This window comes from Mus pahari, chromosome 2, assembly GCF_900095145.1.
Source record: "Mus pahari chromosome 2, PAHARI_EIJ_v1.1, whole genome shotgun sequence".
Classification (NCBI taxonomy): Eukaryota; Metazoa; Chordata; class Mammalia; order Rodentia; family Muridae; genus Mus; species Mus pahari.
This window is the reverse complement of record NC_034591.1, coordinates 142,653,772-142,671,223: the sequence shown is the minus strand read 5'-3', so window position 1 is coordinate 142,671,223 and position 17,452 is coordinate 142,653,772. Positions and strand designations below refer to the sequence as shown.

General features: G+C 47.6%; 1 protein-coding gene across 1 annotated transcript in view; it reads right to left on the bottom strand.

The window, feature by feature from the left end:
• Positions 1–14,752, bottom strand: part of Cracr2a (calcium release activated channel regulator 2A) — an 84,019-nt gene extending 69,267 nt beyond the window's left edge. The window contains exon 1 of the mRNA XM_029535423.1: positions 14,730–14,752. Within this exon, the coding sequence (XP_029391283.1) occupies positions 14,730–14,735 (6 nt within the window). The 5' untranslated portion in view covers positions 14,736–14,752. The remainder of the gene's footprint in view (positions 1–14,729) is intronic.
• Between the last annotated feature and the right edge of the window lie 2,700 nt (positions 14,753–17,452).

The following is a 17,452-nucleotide window of genomic DNA, read 5'->3' as shown; positions in this document are numbered from 1 at the left end:
CTCTCTCTCTCTCTCTCTCTCTCTCTCTCTCTCTCTCTCTCTCTCTCTCTCTCTCTCCTTACATCCCACTGTCTATGCTAACTAAGTCCTACTGGGGTTTAATGCCTTGGCCCAATTAGAACAAGAATACCATGGGTTGAGTGGCCAGTGGTCATTAGAAATTCATTCTTCAATTGTTCCTTGGATCTGGAGACCCAAGGTTAGATGCCATCATAGCTGGGTTCTGGTGGCATCCCTCTTCCAATGCCAGGTGATGATCTCTTGCAGTGCACTCAAGAAGCAGAAGGAGCTAGGGAGTTTTCTTGAGCCTCTCTCAGGAAGGCATCAATCCCCTGTGTGAGCGTAACCCTTTGAGCTTACTGCCTCCCCAAAGGTCCCTTTTCTTATTGACCTCCAAACTGGTTCCACACAGGAATTCTGGAAGGCATCGCTGTAATTCAGTTCGTACAGCTCTGCCCCAGGTCCTCCACACCCTCCTGTATGCAAAACAGCTCTCTCCATTCCAGTAGCTTCAAAGGTCTTGTTCATCCCAGCATCAAGCAGTTTGATGCTCAGGTTTTCCAGGTCTGCGATCTCACTGCTGATCCATTAGGAATGGAATCAGTCCTCCAGAGAGCCAGGCTTCATCTCAGCAGATTCAACCAGCCAGTGCTTAACCATACTAAATAATGGTGTCTGTACTGAGCGTGTAGAGGTGTCGGAAACAATGCACCCTAACAACCATTTGCACAGCATTCATCCTCATTATCGCTCTTCCAGGCATGCTCTGCAGCAGTTGGGAGGCCGAGCGGAGGCTACACAGAAATATCACAGCATTTTCAGTCGTGGGATTGCACATCCAGAGTGTAGCATCTGTGGGGGGTGTTGGAACCAATCCCCAGTATGATTTAGTAAAACAGTAACAGTGACATACAGGGTCTGCAGCTGAGAGCCTTGGGGACAGATGAAGTATGTGGAAGTCCATGGGCCTTTTGTCCCTTGTCCACCTGGAGCCCCCAGCTCTAGTGACTCCTTACACAGGGAGGGGGCTTTGGCTACCAGTGACTTGAATCCCACCTAAACCCCGGGGATGGGAACTGAAGCATACCGTGTTCACCATTAGAGACACAGTGGGAGAAGCTTTATAGCCGTCTGGGGAAAGGCTACAGAAAATGTACCTCCCAGAAGGATGCAAAATCCTGGAAGGAAATGCACCTAGTCCCCTCTTCCAAGTGGTAGAGAAGAATTGAGACAGTCGGGACACTGCACAGGAAAACCTGCTTAGCCACGCTAACCTGGCACCCCAGAGCTCCAGCTCTCAGCAAGTCCTCTGTAATTACTGCCTTCAATCTGCAGATGCTCCCCGAAGCACCAAAACTCACCTTGGAGACAGAGCTGCAGACTGTAGCCAGATTCACAGCCCCGACTGGAACAGGAATGCGGTGGGGTTTACAAGACCCACCCGGCATCCCTCTAAAGTATTCACTGTCATTTGGCTGTGGTTGACCCCCAAGGGCTTATATTTTGGAAACTTGGTCCACAGTGTGCCCATATTGAGGTGGAGAGACCTTGAAGACATGGTGCCTATGGGAGATGATTGGGAGCACTCCCCTTGGCCTGGTGTTAGTTCTTACAAAAGCTCATTGTTGCAAAAGCCAGAGCCTGACCCCTCAACTGCTTTCTGCTTCCTTCTTTTTTTTTTTTTTTTTTAAAGATTTATTTATTTATTTATTTATTTATTTATTTATTTATTAGTACACTGTAGCTGTCTTCAGACATACCAGAAGAGGGCATCAGCTCTCATGACAGGTAGTAGTTGTGAGTCATCATGTAGCTGCTGGGATTTGAACTCAGGACCTTTGGAAGAACAGTCAGTGCTCTTAACCGCTGAGCCATGTCTCCAAGCCCCCTGCTTCCTGTCTTGCTGTGTGATCTCCAGCTCTCTCTCATGGGCAATCCCTCCATGATGCTACCACTTTGATATGATCCACCTGCGGTTAATGTTCTGCATACACAGATTTCTTTTTTCTAAGAGTACCCAGCCAAGGGTATTTTGTTACAGTAACAGAAAATAAACTAATATAGTTCCAGAAAGAGGAATCGCTTTGGAATAGGGAAGGAGTGGGTTTGCTGTCTACAGTTAATTTGAGCGTTAAGACTGAATCAGGAAAGAACATTGTGGAATATGTTGGCTAGGAAAGAATGTTGCAGACTGTGTTGACCATTGTGACAAGACACATGGACTGAGAACAAGCCTGAAATGATGAAGGAGCAATAAAAAAGAAAATTAACTATCATTCTCTATGCTGAAGTCTAAGCTGAAGCCACAACTAGACCTAGCGAGCTGTGATAGCCCTGAAGAATCCGGCCTTTCTGGAGTTCACCCCCTCAGTCCAAGAGAAGCCAAGACTCACCAGGCGCTTCCAGTTCTACATGAGGCCACAGTTCTCCTTCACTCAGTCCGGGGTCATTAACCATGAGCAGACACTCTTCTGTGTGCTAGAGAGTCGGCAGCAGGTGCCTCTAGCAAGCACACACCAGGTAGAGGGACAAGCAGTAAATACACACACACACACACACACACACACACACACACACACACACACACACCCCCTAAGCACTTTCAGACAGGGAAACGTGGTGGGGGAGAACACTCCCTTCGCTAAGACACCTACCGGTGCTCACTGAGCCCACAACTCATTTGCTATCAGGATTCTAGCAACAACCACAGCGGGGAGGTTTCTTCTTAAATGGTTCCCCACAGCAACCCTCAGCAAAGCCAGGGGAGTGGAAAGATAGAAGAGAGGCCCTGCCCCTCCCCTACCCTACCCCCCCCCTGCAGGCACCCGACTTGCTTTGGAGGCCATGAGATGTTAATAGCTGCACTGTTCGGATGCTTTGTCTCTGGGGGAGGAATGATTGGGTTTGTCTCCTGGTTTAAGGGGAGCCAGGTCTGCTGTTTCTGGACTCTGGTGAGGTCAAGTTGACAACAGGGAGACAGGGCGATCCACAGATAAGATACAGCCCGCACTACAGGCCCCTAGTGACTTCCTCCCACTAGACTCCTAGTTTTTACATGTTTTTTAAATAGTGAAGCCAGCTGGGGACCAAGCCTTCAGCTATGAGCCTGTAGGGACATTGAATGAGAAGATTGTTCTTTCCAGATAGGAATCTTAAAGAGCTTGTTCTGCTCTTCTTCAAGGTCAGCTGGTCGTAATGTGTGGGTCGAGGCCCCTTTGCGGATCAAACAACCTTTTCACAGAGGTCGCATGCCAGATACCCTGCATATCTGATAGTTACATTATGATTCGTAACAGTGGCAAGATTACAGTTATGAAATAGCAATGGAAATAATTCTGTGGTTGGGGGTCCACACAACTGTACTAAAGGGTCTCAGCATTAGGAAGAGTGAGGGCCACCGCTCTCCATTTTCTCATTTCTTATTACTACCTATTATTATATTTACAGTAAGGTGAGGGAAAACATCTTTGCAAATAAAAAGATTGGCCTCTCTAACTTGAGTGGATAAGAAACACATTTTAAACAAACAGGCAGACCAGAGTGTAGGGCGATACTATTTTCAGGTTTGTATAGCAACTTCACAAAAATATGTCCTTCATGCCCTACAGACTTTCTCAAGGTTACACAGTAAACAAGTCTTAGTGTGTGAAAAGGGTTCTGGAGCTCTCTTGTCTAGGCTGGTGTGTGCTCCATTGTCCCTCAGGCCGCCTGGAGCTGGCCTTGCTTCTCTTTGCACCTGATGCTTCCTGGAAGCTGCCAAGCACCTGCTACAGCCTGAATGTGGAATGCCCCACACAGACTCGAGTGTTGAAGCCCCGGTCCCCAGTGAGTGGTGGCAGTATTTTGAAATTCTGGAAACAAAGTCATTCACTTGAGCATGCCCTTGGTGACCTCTTGTCCCTGGCATGTCTCTCTGTCTCTGTCTCTCTCTCTGTCTCTGTCTCTGTCTCTATCTCTGTCTCTGTCTCTCTCTCTCTGTGTCTCTGTCTCTCTCTGTCTCTCTCTCTGTCTCTCTCTCTGTCTGTCTCTGTCTCTGTCTCTGTCTCTCTCTCTCTGTCTGTCTCTGTCTCTGTCTCTGTCTCTGTCTCTCTGTCTCTCTCTCTGTGTGTCTCTCTCTCTCTCTCTCCTGACCACCTCATGTTCCTGGCACCATGATGTGCTCTGGAGAACGTGAGATTAAGCAACCATGGACTGGATCCTCTGAAAGTGAGGGGAGCCGGGATATACCCTTCCTCCCTCCCCTAACAGGTCTGTGTCAAGTGTGATAAGCATAGCTATGCAGAAGTAGCCAATAGGATGCCCCTGGACCTAGCTCCCTCCCTGGCACTCCTGCCCGCTGATTCAGTCACAGTTGCATTTAGTGAACGCATCTTTCCCCCAAATCTGCCAACTCGCAGTCACTGCAGTGACTCGGAGTCACTGAAGTGAAAGGTACGAGGCATTGTGCTGGCACCCAGCCTCAGAGGAGGCAGGATTGTGTTGGGACAGTAGCCCTTCACTCTGGATCCAGCCGAACACTGTCCCTGGCTATAACCAGGGCCAGACAGATACTCAAAGGTCGAGAGTGAGATTGTGAGAGACCAGCCTGACTCTCGAAAGATGCGTGTTCTCCGTGAAGAGAAAGTGGGTACAGCAAAAAGAAAAAAAAAAAAAAAAAACAGCCTGTGCATCAACCTTCTTTGGAACAAGGCGGGGCTACCGCCCAGCTGATGAGGGATCTCAAGTCTGTACACTACCTACCGCCTAGAGCCCTCACAAAGGCTAGGGATTGGGGGAAGGGTGGGCACAACCAGTGAAGACAGAGCCAGCTAGGAACAACACAACAACACAACAACACAAGCTTCCGTGGATGAATGGATGACGCCGCAGTTCTGTAGGACATCAGGGGTGTGTGTGTGTGTGTGGGGTGACAGCTGGTGGCTGAAATGTCAAAACCATCTTTGGAGGAGGAAGTGTTTGCATTGGTTTTGTCTTGAATGGGTGTACATGTGGCTTGTAGGTTCATGTGTTCATGCATGAAGGCCAGAGGTTGACATCACGCATCTTCCTCATCTGCATCTCAAACTTTCTGTTTTCCAAAACAAGGTTTCTCATCGGACCTGGAGCTCATAGATTGACTAGACTGACTGGCCAGCAAAGCTCCGGGATCCTCCATCTCTGCCCTCTCAGCACTGGGATTACAAGCCTGCACCACTGTGTGTGACTCTTTAAGTGAGCACTAGGGATGGGAACTCAGACCCCCCCCCCAGTGCTCACAGAGCCTTACCCACCCAGCAACCCCCAGTGCTCACAGAGCCTTACCCACCCAGCAACCCCCAGTGCTCACAGAGCCTTACCCACCCAGCAACCTCTGCAGACTCAGACTTGGAAGGTCCTTGGAGCGATCCTATTTGGAGAAGGTATGAACAAGGGCTGGGGAGCTTGCTTTGGGGGTGAGCCTTCTCTCTTCCAGATGTTGGTAGCTAGATTTCTGTCCTGGGCTTGTCATCAGGTCCCTAAGGATCTCTCTACTGTGCTCTGAAAAGGGAGGGACCCCCAAGGCTGAACATGCAGCCTGATGTCCGCACTGGGCACAATGGCCAATCACCTGGCTAATCAGGTCACCGAACATTGCAGTACCTCCACAAGCACCCCTAGAATGTTCCTGGTGCTCAGGTCCAGGAGGAACACATAATTTGGCTCAAAATATGTTCTGTTGCCATTTGGTTTTCTAGGGAGTGTGTTTCTTGTAACCAGGACTATGGTGAATTCCCTGTGTACATCATCAGCTGAATAATGTCAACACTGATAAAAAGAAAACATTCATTTATATGGCATTCTAGGGTCCACAAAGATGTCTACCGCATACACCCATCATTTATGAACGACTCTCTTATCTGCAATATGCAAACATTCCCATATGACTGTCAAAGATTGTACTATCTATCTCATTTGCAATAAAAGCATGCCTGCAGTTACAGATCCTTCCTGGCAGCTGGTGGGGGGACAGCCTGGGGATGCAGGTGTCTCGCTTGTACCCTTTCATGTGACACCTTTATCTCCAAACCCTTCCAGCTTTGTAGAGTAGCCTTCAAATGGGCGACAAGAGCCTTACACGTAGGCTGGGGATCCTGTGCTCGGCTCCCATGTGACTCCTGATGTGCACTGTTATATTTTCTTTGTTCAAAGAACACAGGACTTTGGATTCATCCACTGAGCACCTGTGTGGTCTACAGCAGTTATCTTAGGTAACTTTAGTCACTGAACGTGTATTAAAACAGGATCTCTGTGGTAAGGTCATTGTGGAGATAATGAAACACACCCCCACATGGGGCCCTTAGCAAGGGGCCTGGTGCACACCTGGTGTTCACCATGTGCTAACTACATCATTAGTGTTTTCAATCTTTTGAGATTTATTTGTATTTTATGTGTGTGTGTATATATTGCCTGCATGAGTATCTATAGCCCACATGCATGCCCAGGGAGGCCAGAAAAGGACACCAGATCCCCTGGAAGTGTAGTAACTGACAGTTGTTACCCATCATGCCACTCGGTTGCTGAATCCAGTCCTGATCTTGGCCAGGCACTTGGCCTTCTGGCCTCCAGCTCCTCCTGTCCTCACTGATGCCCATGAAGTCACCAGAGGCTACCCCTCCACCTCTTTTCTGTGGTGTATCTAGGCTGGGAGCTTTGCCCTTCCCCTCCCCCTCCTTCTCAAGCTTCTACCTGCTTCTCTCTTTGTTGATACCAAAACAGGAGGCTTCTTAGCATCAGCCCAAGTCAGCAATTTGTGCTTTTACAAATTTGTACATTACAAAGCTCTGCTTTGAATGGATTCCCTGAACTCATCAGAAGTCAAAAGTTCACGAATTTCTCCTTTATCTCACAGTAAACGTTCCTAAGAAGTCTCAAATTCTAGAAACGGTCTTTGCAGGGTCACATTGCTTTTCAAGAAAAAAAAAAAAAATANAGAGAGAGAGAGAGAGAGAGAGAGAGAGAGAGAGAAATTACAAACATCCTGCCATGCCCAAAGGAAAAGCTCAGACAGTGAACAGTGAACAGGCTCCTCACCTTTCATCTGCTTCCCACACCATGCCAGCCTCACCAGGGAACTTCCTAGATTCTGTTTCAGAAGACAGGATGCACAGCATCCTTCCCTGCCTCTCCATCTCCACCTGTGTGCTGCTGTGAGCATCCCCTGCTGTTTTATCCCTTTGCACTTGCTGCTTCTCTGCTGCTTCTCTTTACCCTGTGGCCTGCAGTGTGAGCTCCCCTCCTGACCACCTAGCCACCTCTCACTGAGCTTTAAGAAAATAGCCATTATTTCCCCTTCCAAGCCTAGCCACAGAGCCTCTTCAACTGTAGTCCAAGCAAAAGTGTGTAAATGTCAAAACCTCACTGTTTCCCTCTGGACGGACTCAGAACCACTATTTATTACAGGGATTAAAGCGGCCAAGATCAACCTTAAAGCAAGACCAGGGTTGGGCAGGGACTGGGACTGCATTTCTGTAAGAGTCTGAAGCAAGATGTACAATCCACTTCATAACAGGGCTCAGTCAGCTGCTGGATCCTAGTCTGGGCTTGGTCCCTCTCCTTAGCCACTCTGTAGAAGGGTTAGGTGGACAGGATTTACAGGTATTTAAATTCAGCATGTTTCCTCCTAGCAGGAATTAAGCAGGTTCCAAAGCCAAACAAATTCACCTAGTGGCTTCACTATTGGCCATTTCAGAAGGATCCCCAATCCAAACCATTGTGTTCTATAATTGTTCATTCCTATATCAATAACTTACAGCCCAATTAAAATAAATGTACATGATAAACGAAAGCTAGTCAGAGAGGAGGGAGGGAGAGAAAGAGAGAGAGATTAAAGACACAAAACAGAAGAAAATCAAATGTATGGTGGTTGTTTATTAGGCTTATGGGGGATACTTTCCTTTTTCAGTGTTTTATATACACATTTATTACTTTTATAATAAAATATTTTCCAAAAAATTTAGGATAGATAATAGAGAACAATGATGAGATTAATGGGGTCACTGTGGAGTAGGGGTACCTGCTGGCCATCTAGAAGATGAGGAAGGCAGGCCCAGGTCAGTGGAGCAATGAGAGGCAGGAGGAGGGAGGAAGCATCGGGTGTCATCAGGAAAACGGAACTAGATGTGATTAGCATCAGCCCCTGATGGACTGAAGGGTAGGGTGGGTCCAGAGAGAGAGGTTCAAGCCTGTGCCAAGGGGCTCAGAAGTTTATTCTCATGGTCTCTGTGTTCCACTGTGTTCCACCTGGCTGTTTACACTTGTAGCTCATTCATTTTTACAACCACAGTTCCCAGCACAGTGAGTAGCACACGCAGACCTCAACAGGCTCCTGGATCCTCTGAATCCTGATCCTCTGAGTTTAAGTTGTATTGGTGCCTGGAGATGCTCAAATGGCTCAGAAGGCCAGGGTGCCTGTGACCAAGGCGGACTTCCAGAGTTCAGTCCTCAGAACCCGGGCAGTAAAAAAATTAAATTAAATTAAAAAGTCCCTTTAATTGTAGGGTGGATATGACTGGCACTGAGCCAGACTCTTTAGCTGCCTTAATGAACCCTACCCAGGCCATGTAATACTGCTACACTCATCCACACACTGCTCTGAATTGTTAGGTAACATGCCTAGGGTCGCAATCATCACACAGTCCAGAGCATTCTGGAGACATTATGGAGGCTGGAGTTAAAGAGAGGGAAACAAAGAGACCAGACCGCTGCAGGCCGCAATCTAGATCCAGGAACTGGACTAGCTTCTTCTTATCTGGGGGCTGCAGCCCTGCATAGATTAGATAACTAAATCTGGTAACAGCAAAAGGTTTCTGAAGGTGCAGCGACCAACAATTAATTAAAAACCGAACATGTAATGGATCTGAAGTGTATATGGTGGCACGTGCTCGTGCTACATGACATAGCTGCCCGGCCACCTTGGTTCTGGACACAGAACACAGGCACTTTGCACTGCACATACCATGACATGGGGCAACACTGAAGAATACAGCTGGAAACACCTAAGGTGTGAGACCCTGACCGTGTCATAAATGACAGTGCCTCTCCTGCTCAAGCAAGGCTTTCTGTTCTTATAGAAACATAATGGCTTAACTATGGAAAACTGAGACTTCCCTATCACACTCCTTAGTGTGTTAAATTATCATAGCTTTTAGCTGTATTGTGTTAGACACTTGCTTTTAAAAACTGGTGGTTGGGGCTGGCAAGATGGTTCAGAAGGCCGAGATGCCTGCTGCCAAAGCTAACTACCCAAGTTCAGTCCTCTGATCTTCACACACATGTTGTGATATGTGCACACACACACACACACACACACACACACGTGTATACACACATGTACACACACAAATAATAAATAAAAAGTAATAAAATTTTAATTAGTGTCTGAATTACTGACTTGGGTTTCACTTAAATATTGTCAAATGAATTTTGACCTGGATGTAGGACAGAATTTCCAATGATTTCTACAATCATCCTAAAAATATTTGTGCCATTTTGTACTGTGTGTCAATGGAGGTAGTATCCTTAGTGTAGATGAGTACAGTATCAAAATCTTGATTGAAGGTGCAATGTCAAATATTCAGTCAACATTTAATTTTAATGTAAAAATAACACACACAGCTGCCTTCCTGTTATGCAAAGTCTCTCTCCTCCTTAATAAAATCAAAAGACTGTATGCATCAAATAATTGTTTTAAAGTAAATTTCATTATGATTTACTATCAGTCAATGTTTGATTTGTATTCTTTTTTTACATATCTATAAACTCAAGTTACATAAAATTTGTCAGGTGAAAAAGGCTCATTGGGAAAACGGTTTAAGATCCTTAACATGGACTAGCACAGACACCCAGGACGTGGAAGTCAGAACAGGGGCTGAGAGTGTGGTGCACTGCTCTGGCTGGGAGCTGCCTTGTTTCTTAGCAACTGCATCCTATGTGTTTACTATCTCTGTTGACAGCACAGGGGCACATGGTACCCACAGGCACTAACCCTTAGAATAGCTCCTGAGTATATGCAATAGGGCTGTAGGTCCTCTAGGCAGGATACAGGCAGTATCCACCTGGTCTCCTATCCACTGTATTCCTCATTAAAAGCCCCTTGGTCTGAACAAGTCCATGAAGATGCAGACGTAGCTGGCCCTCCCTACACATGCCAATCCATCCTGGCTCCAGTGAAAGCAGGATTGGGATGGAGTTGGGGTGGCACAAAAGTGGCTTTGGTTTTCATATCAGTCACCAACCAGACCAGACCAGACCACTTCTGATAATTTTCTTTCCCACTCTGAGCCTCAGATTTCACCTATACATGGTTTGGGCTGGACAAGACTTTGGACTAGACTTTGTTGTCTAGGCTAGGCCTTTGGTTATATGTCCTGTGCAATGAGGATCATGTACCCTCCTTGCTATTTCTCTGGTCATGCTAATTAAGCAATTCCTTGTAAGGCCAGATAGCACATGTCTTGCTGCTAGACTCCCAGCCCTCACAGGCCAGGATCTGTCTGCCCTGAAGCCAGCAGGGTTTCCTGTGGCTCAGCCTAAAGGAACAGTGTCCAGTGTTTGCCATGTCCTTCCCTTGCAGGACATTTTTCTCTCCATTGCTCAGGGCATCTATTGCTATGCCTTTATCCATCCCTCCACCCACTCTGGGGAAGCCTCCTGCTTTTACCAAGCAGGGAGATGTATGTTTATTGCTCAGCTGGACTTTCACAGACACGTGAATGTGTATGTTTACTACAGAACTAGTCACAATACACAAGATATGGAACAAGTCTAGATGGTGGTCACCAACAGATAGAGTGGTAAACACTAGGTGTCATGTGTGCATGGTGGTGTTTATTCTGCGATAAAGAACAAAAGTGTCATCTGCAGGGAAGTGACTGGACAGAGAGATCACTGTGCGAAGTTGAATAGGACAAAGATTGCATGGGTTCTCTCACATGCAGAATCTGAATAAGTTATGGAAGCAGGAAGAGGGTCACATTGGGGAAGGAAGTCTAGAGGGAATGGGAGCAGGAAAAAGAAACAGCAGACAGAGAAGAGAGACAAATATGCAAGTTATTTCTCTTAGAATCATGTTTTACACACATACACATGCACACAAGCACACATGCACATACGCACAAATCCACAATCTGCTCATGCATACATATGGCATGAAGACAGAAGGAAAATCATTTAGGGAAGTAAAGGGAAAACATTAGCGAGCTACCTGACAGCATCAGGTCCCCTCACCCATCCATGGGAGGAAGATATCTCCTTCAGTAAGAACATTACTCTGAGAAAACAGAACGGGAGTGTTCACACATCCTTTGTTCATTTCTAGGACAATGGGTCCTCAAATGTCAGCAAAGCTCAGTGTGGACTAAGAATAATGTGTCTGTTACTCTCTTCCTCCTGTCCCGACCAGGCCCTACCCTTAGTCAAGGTATCGCAGTCCCTGGATGTTTCTTGCCAGGCACGTTTAGAGGACACTGTCATTCTCAGGTGACACCTCTGCTTCCACACTACTGGCCCTTTCTGAGCTCACTGTTCCAAATCAGGCCTGGGAGTACTAGATCCACTGATGCAGTTTGTGAGCTCTCCTTTCGCAGGCTGTTAGCTTCTCAGCTCCTCTCCTGCTGAGCCAGCCTTGAAGTCAGAGAGAAATCTGCTTCTTGGGCATCATTAATGAAAGTTTCACTGTGTAAGTCAGCGGGAAACAGGGCATGGAGCTGTGCTCCCTCATCCTGGAGATGGCCCCACATACGGGATAACTGGCTGATCACTAACTAGGCATACTACCAGGTTAGCTGATCACTAACTAGGTACACTACCAGGTTAGCTGATCACTAACTAGGTACACTTCCAGGTTAACTGACCACTAACTAGGCACACTACCAGGTTAGCTGTTCTCAGTCCAAGCTGGTGGCCTGAAGATGGGATACAATATTGCCCTTGGAGAAGAACTGGAGGAAGGATACAGAATTTACTTCCAAGGCATTTTCAGACCCTCCCAGTGATGCTGCAGGGATCAGGAATCCTTCAGGGCATGAGACACAAATGCTCTGCCCACATTCATGAAACCACGAGTGTGGGACATTAAAGCTCGCCAGCGTGAGCTGACTGCCTACGCTGCCTAACGACCTGACTTAGCAACAGAGTCAAGTGCTCAGACACACAACCTCGGGCGAACAGCTACTGTTCTGTAAACATTGCATAGAATGGTCCCAGCCTTAGAGATCCTTTAACCCTACCAAGTGCTCCTTCTCCACAGCAAATATTTGGGAACACCCACATTTTACCTCCTATGTTAAAATTCCTAGATAAACTAGTTCCACGTTCTGCATCATTTAGCCTTAGTTGAAGAATGAAGGGGGGGACACCCACAACTTTTAAAATTCTTTTAAATTATTTGTTGTTTATTTTAACATGTATAGGTGCTTTACCTGAATGTATGTCTTCACACCACATGCTGGCAGAGCCAGAAGAGGGTGTTAGATCCCACGAGACTGGACTCACAGATGTTTGTGAGCCACCATGTGGATGCTAGGAATAGAAATGGCAGTGCATGTAATTGCTGAGCCATCTCTCCAGCCCCCAAATTCGCAGTTTTTAATGGCACATAAGTCAATATGAAGATGATCATAAGGACTGCCCTGAAACGTGTGACAGAACAGTCACTGCATACACACCCTGGTGACGGGCATGTTTAAACCGGATGTAAGACCACTGGAATCCACTCCCCATAGCAAGTACAGGAAGCAGATCTACACAGAAGGCAACAAGAGAGATTTGTTGTAGCAATGTGAGACTAAGGGATGAAAAGCCTTTCCCAGCCTGTGTGTGAGGAGAGGAAGGAGGAAGCAGTCCTTATTGAAGCAACTACGAATGCAAAAGCAGACAGCAGAGAAGTGTGTTGTTCACACATGGGCAGAGACAGCAGAGAAGTGTGTTGTTCACACACATGAGCTAAGCCAATAATACACAAGAAGAGTACCACAGTCGTGTACTATGCTGTGGTGTGGCCTTTAATCCCAGCACTCAGGGGGCAGGGGCAGGTGAATCTCTGAGTTCAAGGCCAGCCTGATCTATGGAACTAGTTCCAGGACAGATAGGGCTACACAGAGAGACCTAGAGCCACGAGAGGTCGAGTTCGTCTCACAGGAAGCTACTACAGAGCTGGAAACTTAGCAGACTACTTGGCGGGACAAACTGGGGCCAGGAATCTGATGGGTCAAAGGTGGGCATAAGGGGGACGGAGGGGACGACAATACCTGAGCTCCACTTACACATAAACCTTCAAGACCTAAAGATAGTTTGGGGGGCACAGGACTTTCTTGTTGCTTTTCCTTTTCCCAATGTGACCATATTGAATAAGTCTTTTGTGAGTGTGTGCATAGTCGTGTGTGTGTGTGTGTGTGTGTGTGTGTGTGTACACGTATGCACATGCGCACGTGAGTGCTTGTGGAGGTCAATCTCAGGCATCGTCCCTCAGGAGCTGCCCCCTTTGATATTTGGGTCTTCTGGGGGCTCACCAATTAGGCTAGGTTGCCTGGTCAGTGAGTCCATGCCCCCCAGGCCCCGCCAGTCTTTGCCTCCCCAGCGTTAGGAGTAAAAGTGACTGCCGCCAAGCCCAGCTTTTTAGGGGAATCCTGGGGATTGAACTACGGCTCACAAGCACTTTGCCCACTGAGCTTTCTCCTCATTTGTCTCTTGCATTGTCTTACTGGGGGACAAGTGGACAAGCTATGGCACTGCCCGAACCTGGACTCTGACCCTAACAACTTCCAAAGTCTCTCCACTCTGATGCTCTAAACCAGTGGGTGGTTTCCTGCCTTCACGAGAACTACAGGCTACATTGGGGCCTTTCAGTTCAATGAGCATTTGGAAATGCTTTAATCTAGACGGTCTGCACGAGAGGAGGAAGGATACCACCCTCTAAAGACTTTGTCTAAATGTAGACTTCTTTCCCAAACAAACCTGGGCTTCTGGCATAACTTCTCTGACAATTTATAACTCTGTCCTCTAGGGGGCAGCACCGACCTCATTAGGACTACAGCTAATTTCTCGGAGGAGCAAAGCTGGAAAGGTCAGTCAGGTAAGCAGCGCATTTTGATCCCTTTCCTGTCACTGGTTCCTTGAGCACAGGAAGGGTACAGGACACATCACGGTCACCACGCGACAATCAACACAGAGACGCACACTAGAAATGTCCACAGTCTGAGCCCATCAGGGCTCTGTTATTCCTTTCAACCTGTTACAAGTGCGTTCTAATTTCCCTCTCATCTGAAGGCCCAGGAAGAGACCTCAGCAATTACTCTGAGGCTGTTTATTTCTGCACCTTCATTTTCTACAGCGTCCCTGCCAGCGCCAGCAGCAGCTGCAGACCAGAGCATTGTCTAAGAACAGCGGGCTCCCTTCCTGCCAGCTCTGCCTGCAGGTTGCTGTGGTTTGCTAATGTCACACTGGGAGGGGGAGGGAACCTAAAGCAAAACCCCAGTTACTCAAAAATAACCACAGACTCCAGATGCTGCTGCTGCTGCTCATAAACTGGGGGGTTGGGAGAGGGGCAGGCATCAGTTCAGAGCCACAGCAACAAGCAGCCCAGGCCAGTGAGTCTGAGAATCCCGTCCCTGGACCCATCCACTAGTCATGGCTTCCTTCCGGTTCTGACCCTTCTCCTTCCGGTTCTGACTCTCCTCCTCGCTTCTGTCTAGTGGCTGCCTGGACTTCGTTACCTTCATGAGTGTCCGACGAGGAGGCCACCCAGCTGACAGGCTGAAGAAGAGGTTGATTGAAAGATCGATATCAGGAATGAGAAAAACTGAAACCAGGTTCAGCCCATCTTTCTGACCGGCTGAGCCAGGCTCCAGGGAGCTCACACCGTCCAGAGTGTGGCCTTGTCCCTTTGTCACGGACAGTCATCAGAGCTGTGGGCAGGATGGCTCAACACCTTAGCTCACAGCTGCCACTTCCGGGCCCTCACTTCCGTCCTTCACCATGCATCATATAAAGAAAAAGATGAAGTCGTAAGACAGCCAGGAACCACCCGCCTCCTGACTTCAGGGGGAATGCTTTTCTTTTGCTTCCTCAGCACCCAGCTGACACACGGCTGACACAGGGCTGCCATGCCAGTGCCACCTGATAGCACCTCAGATTTCTGCTGCGCTGTCCTAAGTGAGCTGTAAGCATCAGGATGTGACTCTTCCATCTTATCTCTCAAACCTAGCGAGGTGCCTGGCATGCATAGGTTGCTCCATGTATGTTTGGGGTCTGAAGGAGCAAAGAGGCAGTGAAGCAAACTGTAAAAGTGATAGCTTGCAAGGGCAAGCTCAGAGGCCTTCTTTAGGGCAGGTCCTGAATTCTCAGAGATGCTCTTAACTTCCTGATGGCCACTGTCACCAAGGCACATGGCCTCACTGATGACATCCTTAGAGAGTAAGAGGTATATTTGTGAGCCATACTCCCCCCCCCNCCCCCCCCCGGCGAGGNACAGGCTTCATTATCTTAAGCATCAAGCTGTAGAGTCAGAAAAATACAAGTTCAGATTCTAGTCCCATCTAGTTTGAGCTATGGGTAATGGTTGAACTTTGTTGTGACTGAGTCCTTGCCTAGTATTACCCCCTCATGAGGTTCAGGTTGCCCACCATGGGCTAGGGTGTTTGAATGCTTTGTTCCCATCTGCTGATGCCGCTTTGGAAGGTTCTGGAACCTTTTAAACTCAGGGCTTAACTGACAGCTGTATGGAGGTAGGGCAGGCCAAAGCTCTCTGCTTCTTGGGATGATAGGAGCAAGACATGCCACAGGCTCCCACCCCTGACAGAAGCCAGTGCTCCCACAAGCCAGTGCTCCCTCTGGGAGCCAAAATAAATCGCTCTGCCTTTACTTATTTCTCTTCAGGTATTGGATTGCAGCAAAGAGAAAAGTAAGTGACATGCAGTTCTATCCATTTGTATTACTGGTTACTAAGCCACTTCCCAGACATTGCTAGAACAGCCAGACAAACTGGTTCCTCCTCTTCTACCCTCGAGATGAGGGCATGGACCTGACGACACAGAGCAAGCTCAAGGTTCAAGACAAAGCAAGAGATGTCCCAGCTAGTTGAATGAGTGAGGACCCCATTTGCAGAGAAGCCAGTCTTCTCCCTTGGGGACTGAATACACCAGCCTGCTTGGCTCTCAGTTTCCACTGTGGACGGCGTAAGCATTAAGAGTCATTTTCCTTCTTCATCTCACTGCAGTGCCAATGGGCCATCAGCACTGGTTCAACCATGAGATGCTGGAAGAAGTGGGAGGGAAGATGTTGATTGGAAGTAGGCTCGCTAATAGTACTTATAGAGACAAGTGGTACTCAGCCCCATTAGCTGTTAGAGTACTGTAAGAAGACAAATTCTGGGTCCTTTGGCTATTTCAAAGGTAATTCAGAAACTTAGAATATGATATATCTTCAAACACAATAAAAGAGGCAGTAAACTCAGGGCAGCATTACCTATAACACTAAATGACTTAAACTACCATGTCAGCTATATGGTGGGGTACCATGCAATGGGGAAGCTCCAAGATGCAGATGCAGCTCAGTTAGCAGAGTGCTTGCCAAGGGATGCACAAAGCCCAGGGTTCAATCACCACCTGTAATCCCAGCAAGCAAGGTTATTCTTAGCTATAGAGTGAGCTCCAAGTCAGGCTGTCCTACATGAAGCATTGAGCCAAGAAATCAAAGTAAATGAGGAAGCCCTCGCGAGAAGAAAGCAAGATGAGTTAAGTAGGAAAAGGTGAGGTTCAAGCGAAACATGGATAGCGCGCTATGACTGCACAATAGAGTGATATCTGCCTGCAATCCAAGCGCCAGGCAGATGGAGGCAGGAGGATTATGAGTTTGTTGTCAGCCTGGGGTAAAGGTGCCTGCTATCAAGTCTAATGACTTGAGTTTGATCCTCAGGACCCATATGGTTGCAAGAGAGAACTGAGCTCCACTTGTGCATTTGTGACATGCATGCATGCGCTTGCGTGTGCACACACAATCATAAAATATATTGTAAAAAGCAAGTCTGGAAGGATACACAAGAAACTATGGAAAACCTATCAGGGACAGGTCAGAATGCATAACTGAAGCAGGGACAGCATCTCACTAAACCCCTTCTGTAAGAGGCAGTGGACTTGCAGCCACTGTGCCTGAGAATAAACCGTGAAAGGAACAGCCAGGCTTCAGGCAGCCTGGTGACCTCAGGCCCCCTGCCCTTTGCACTGAGGAGTTCCCAAATGTTAGGGAGCAAAATTGGCAGCCAGGGGGCTGGGCTTTAGGTTTGGAGAACAGCAGGTTGTGTATTTGTATCTGACATCTAGAACTCTCTGGATTGCCTAGTAGCGCATTGATTGAGCTTTCCTCCCTCCAGGGGTAAAGGACCCCTCATAGCCCCACTTGTCCTGTGACACAGGGAGGGAGAGGAAGGTCCAGAGCATGG